General features: G+C 30.1%; 1 protein-coding gene across 1 annotated transcript in view; it reads right to left on the bottom strand.

Moving 5' to 3' along the window:
• Positions 1–1204: 1204 nt before the first annotated feature.
• LOC149772717 (protein mono-ADP-ribosyltransferase PARP15-like) overlaps positions 1205–6000 on the bottom strand; it is a 24645-nt gene continuing 19849 nt past the window's right edge. The window contains exons 2-3 of the mRNA XM_089947449.1: positions 4021–4195; positions 1205–3660 (exon numbers count right to left, since the gene is read on the bottom strand). Coding sequence (XP_089803575.1) covers positions 3371–3660; positions 4021–4129 — 399 coding nt within the window. The 5' untranslated portion in view covers positions 4130–4195 and the 3' untranslated portion in view covers positions 1205–3370. The remainder of the gene's footprint in view (positions 3661–4020; positions 4196–6000) is intronic.

The raw sequence follows: 6000 nt of genomic DNA, 5'->3' as shown, positions 1-6000 counted from the left end.
TATTTTATGTTATTTTATTTTGTTTGTTTAGTTTAGACCTTTTGTTTATTTTTATAGTATTGTTTATTTTTTATAGTATTGTTCTTTGTGGGAGAATGTAAATATTTATTTCAAAATGCAGCAACAACAAAAAAATTCTTTTGTGAAATTTTATATTTGTGCTGTTGGTATGCATTTGTTTGTTTCAATCTTCTTCAGAATACAGGCTTCCATCAAAGCCTGGGTTGTTTATATATATATATATATATATATATATATATATATATATATATATATATATATATATATATATATATATATATATATATATATATATATATATATGTGTGTGTCACCTCCATTGTTCTTTTGTTTATTTACCAGCACTTACATCTTTTTCAGATCTCCCAATATTTGTCTACTGTACGTTTTTGGTTAAATACAATGAATGAAATGTCCCTAAACTGATGAAAATAAAGTAAAACAATATTATAGTGGTCCTATGTGTTCTCGACAAAGCCTGATTAAGTTTTATTTACAGACTGCACCTATGATTCCCTTAGTGGTATTCAAAATAGCTATAGGCTACTTAATTTCCAAAATGGCTTCTAAAGTTGACATGTATATATCAACTAATATTTCCTTTCCTTCTTTAACAAGTGTAAAAAGGGAGATGTGTTGTGGATAAATAATTTAGATAAATGATGTAATTTTGCTACTAATGGAAATTTCTGTCCCATGTGGAAAAGAAAACATGAAAGTTATGAGTAACAAGAGCAATATGGGTGGTTCATGATTGAGAGTAATGACACAGGGAAGGTATGTGGATATGTTTGACAATCTACATTGAAACAACAGAACACAGGTTTTTAGAAATGAAGGATACAAGATAATGTTTTATGAACTTGCACTTAAATGTTTAAAGTCCAACTGTAAATAGAATAGTGCTGAGGAAAATTAAAATGAATAACTTTATGAAAAACATGAATAAGTTCAACTTTACTTGAACTGGTTCATATAAAAATAGGTTTGTGCATTTGTAGGTATGTTTCTGTGATACACAAGATAAGGTGTATGATGTGAGTTTACCAGATTTGTGCAATAAATGACTGACTGGATAGTTTGTGACAAGCTACATGCAGTTTGCATTATAAGAATCAGGGAACAATTATTAAATCATTATCATCAATTTTGATCAAATGAAGATGGCACTTTGTATTTTGTATATTATTGTATGTAAATATTTTGGATTTTAAACTGACAAAAAGTGGAAGGTAGAAATAATAAGATTTTATCTGGACCAAGGTGTAATAAAAAGATGGTATAATCATTCTGCACAAGTGCCTAACACATAAATTATAATTGTTTCTTTCCACAATTATGATCTACACTTATCTGTCCAAACTGACCATTTTCTAAAATCTAAGTTATGATATTCCAGCAGTTCACAGATATATTTTTATGAAAGTTGCTTACTAATGTTTCATGCAAGATACAGTGTGCCAAAACAACAGAACTGATCAATCAATGCTGTAAATTTGTATGTTCAACTTCACTGCCCATTTTGGCATAAAACTCAAGGTTTTTATTTTACATGGTTTACTACATCATGTGACCTAAATTTTCTGGACCATATTTATGATTGCATTACACAAGCTCCAATGTACCAAGTTTTTCTTTCCTTTTCCTAAAAACAATTCATTTACCATATATAATGGCTTGTAGGTTGATGCATTTTACATAAATCTGATTCATGCAGAGCAGGTGACATCTTTATAGTCAATGTACACAAAAATTGATAAATCTAAGGGTAAAATTGGAAACGCTTTTCTTTACAGTATGTATAGATACTGTCATGCCACTATTCCCATTCACTTATTCCTATTACACCATGTTTATCTGTTTCATGATGGTATTCATTAAACACATCTTGAATCTCCAGTTATTTGGATTTTAATAATTTAAAAAATATTTCTGGTTCTTAACCATGGGCATTTACTATAAATATATTGCTTCCATGAGCAAGTCCAAACAACCTGATTTTCTATTATACTTAGTGTTTTGTTGTATAAACACTGTCTTGTTTCATGGAATGAAAGTTCTAAATTCATTTACATTTTCTTTTTCCATCAGCCAGGTCTAATTCCAAGAGATATTTCCCAAGTTGTCTCCCATTGCACATGGACCAATAAGCACTGGCTTTGTATTCAAGTTGGAAATTATTTTTATTGAGTCACAAATTTGATGTTTGTTCAATGTCAAGTAAAATGCAACCACTCCCAGTGCATTTTTGACTTTAATCCCTAAAGTACCCTCTTTGTTTTCCCACTTTAATCCCTAAAGTACCCTCTTTGTTTTCCCATGTGACAACTCTTTAATTGAGCCATCAATTTGATACTTGTTCACTGCCAAGTAACAAATCTGCTTATTTGAGTTCCCATGGATTTTGCCAAACAACTCATGTCATTCAGTTGCATCCTTTAATAGACTTAAAAGACTGTATGATCCAAGTGCCACTTACACAGTCCAACCTAAGTCCCCACAAACAACAGTAATTAATCAGAGTAAGATGATAATTACAATGACTATGGAGGATTTCAGCAATATATCTGGCAATGCAGACAATGAGGATGAATTCTTGGGCTTTGTACATTAGAAGTGACATTTATAGGGTACTGTGAATCAGAAAAGTGTGGACTTGACCATCATCATTTATTTTTAAGATATGTGAAACTAATAACAGAATTTTGTGAGTTGGATCATTCTTGGTTACTTTTTTATACTGGTATATGACCACTAATAGAACTCATTGATTTATCTTATAAACAGATTTATCTTATAATTGTCATGGATTGTATGGATTTTGTGTTATTAAGATTAACAAAGTTGTAAGTTTGTGACATATTCCACTTAATAATGTAATTGTATTTTACATTGCTTTTGTCTTTATTTTGCCTATCTCATGCAGTTTGGCTTCTTTATTTTTGCTAAGTGTAACTCTGACTAACTGATGACAAGTCAACACTTTCAATTAATCTGGGTTGCAAAATATATTCATTGGGAGGGTCAAAGAGAAATTACCTTTATGCAGTTTTTAAAAGGGGGGTGTTTGACTTCTAAATGAATATATACAGTAATCCAAATCATTGCAAAAATAAACTTTCGTCCATTTCAATCTTTAATTTTATACCTGATACAGTTATTTTCAAAATTATCTAGTGGTAATTGTGTTATAATTGTGAAAACAAATTTAAACCATGGAAAGCTTCAATCTATTTAAATTAGATTGCATGTAACTGGAAAATGTACCCTGAAAAATATAATAACAGCAAAACATTCTCCAGTGACACTAATTAACACCGTTCTGTCTTTTTAGAAGCCATGTTTGTTTTTACTTCCATTTGAATGTTATCAAATATTCTGGATAGGCCTGAGTGTCATGAAAGATGACGAAGATGAAAGGTGTGTTGACATCATCTACAACACTATCATGCAATTCTGGCAGACCGTTTTTAAGAGGTGGTGGAACACGCATTCCTTGAGATCCTTTAGCATATTTTCCAGTAAGGACTTTGGTGAGATACATTCTCTTGTTGCCTGCAGCATCAACTGGACTATAAACATCTCTGGCTGAATAGTATGCTTCCCTTGCAAAGTAAACACCATCTCCATAAAGTGTGGCTAGAAAGAAAGCAAATATACAAATTTAATTATGGATTTCAAACAATCTCTTGCACAGATCATCTCTTGCATAGACACTGCCATTCATATATTTACTACAAAATGTAAACTATATTAGATTTTTCAATAAATATTTAAAATTATATTTTCAAAGAAAGTATGACATCTGTGTACAGCTTGCAAAACAAGCTCAGTAGAAATTAATGAAAATATCCTGAAATATATACTTAAAATATCAATTAAGTCAGTGTACCAGAATGTATTTCTAAATTTACTTTGGATTCTGTATTTTGTAAAATAATGATTAAAATTAGTGCATCTGTAACTGTAATAGTCACAAATGATACTATGCAGTGGTACCATTTTTTCCACAAAAGCTTCGATTGAAACCATGCACGTTAATGCTGGCAACAGCTTGTTCAGCAGTTCCATGCCAAAGGTCCATTTCATTTGTCTGCCCAGGGTTCATCTCATCAATAAGTTTCTTCTTACTCTGGTACTGGGCATACAAGGTCCGGTTCTGAATTCTTTCAATCTAAAATACAATATTTACATACAATACATGTACAATGTTGGATAATGCATTAAAATAATTGATGTTACCCATTTTTTATTATTGAATAATTTTTTAAAAAAAAGTACCAGAAGAAAAAAGTTGAAATAAACTTGATGTGAAAAACGACCTCTTACTGATGCTGACTGTGCTCAAACTGACAATACTAAATACAATTCTGAATTCCAAAATCAAAATATTGAGATAAAGTATTATATTTAGCAAACTACCATCTTGTCTCTCATTGTTTGTGCATTTATTTGTAAATATTGTATGGGTATACAAACTATAAGAGATAAAAATATTAATTGCAACTTTTAGCTGACTTGTCACTTTTGAGCAATCAAACTACTCAAAATACATGTAGAGTAAATACTCCCTTTTTTATTTGTGTCACTTTACTGCATCTATTGTCACCATAACCTCTTCATTTATTTAAAACTTTCGTAATATGAATTTTTGTTTTGGTACAAGGACAAAAAGACCCACATAAAAGAGTGAGGCAGATGGTACCCATTACTGTGATTGAAACCACTTGGTTTCTGCCAGGAATGGAAATATTCCAGGCAGAATTGAGCAGGAGACAGAATTTCAATAAGATTTCAGTCTGATTTGTACCATTCATGTGAGACATAATTCTACATTTTTTAATCTGGCTCTTGAGGAAAACACCAAGAACAATGTGTCGAAAATTTAGTTTTTCCACTGAAATTTGTACAAGGTGGAAATTTTGGTTTAGAATAAGGGTGAAATGGACTCTGAAATTTGTAGAACATTGAACTTAGAATTTTTTTAGAATTCACAGGAGGAGGATATTCATACTGAATTAATAAGAAAGGACTTTTACCAGAAAATAACTAAAACTAAGGGCTTTAATACATGGTTTCCATCTCTAAAGACTTGTTAAGCACTAACTATTAAATTACAACTGTGATCATTTTAAATTCACGAAATGCACTATAAAATTACAAACTGGAATTTCTTGCATTTAGGATAATTTCTTACTGTGCTCTCTTCTAGAGCACTTCAAACTCTGTCAACCCCTATCTGTCAACATGGTATTTAGCTATGTAACAAAAAATGTTTCAATAAATGTAATTTAAGCAGAAAAAGTGTTACTAAGAAATAAATGCAACACGAGTTTGCTAACCAGAGCACAGAAAAACTGAGTTGGGTTATCATATATTATATAATAGGTATGCAGAATACATTTTCACTCGTATTTTGAATATATTAAATAAAACTTGTAGATTTTCTTTTAATTTCCAGTAATTCTATTTTGTTAAATGCTTTCTATTATTATCAAATTTATAGTGCATTATTTGATTGTGGTAAATATAAAACCCTTTCATACTACTACTAATGTTAATAATTAAATGCCTCATAATTATTCACAGATTACAGGAAAGTAAATCTGTTTGATTTTATTATCTGTATTGTAAATTTCAATACGCTATCAAAGATTACATAATGAATATTCCCTTTTATTCTAAAATAGAAGAAAATATATTATTATTTATAAAAGTTTATTCTTCTGAATCATTTATTTTACTTCTTTTTATCATACATATATTACCTGTACCTGATAATACTACTGCCAGAAGAAGAACCAAAATTTGCAGATCTTTTTGTATTAAAAAAAAACCTTTAAAATGTATATACCCTAGATTTAATTATTATTTTCTTTGAGTGAGAGCGGGAAGAAGACACCCCATTCTGTTTGTATTCTATAAAGGATGCTATAATATTGTAGCTGTGTAGATTTGCCCACATGATTTAATATATTA

The sequence above is a fragment of the Sinohyriopsis cumingii genome, unplaced genomic scaffold, assembly GCF_028554795.1.
Source record: "Sinohyriopsis cumingii isolate HCF-2022 unplaced genomic scaffold, ASM2855479v2 utg001204l, whole genome shotgun sequence".
In the NCBI taxonomy this organism is placed as follows: domain Eukaryota; kingdom Metazoa; phylum Mollusca; class Bivalvia; order Unionida; family Unionidae; genus Sinohyriopsis; species Sinohyriopsis cumingii.
Note: the sequence above shows the minus strand (reverse complement) of the source record. Positions and strands in the feature narration are given on the sequence as shown.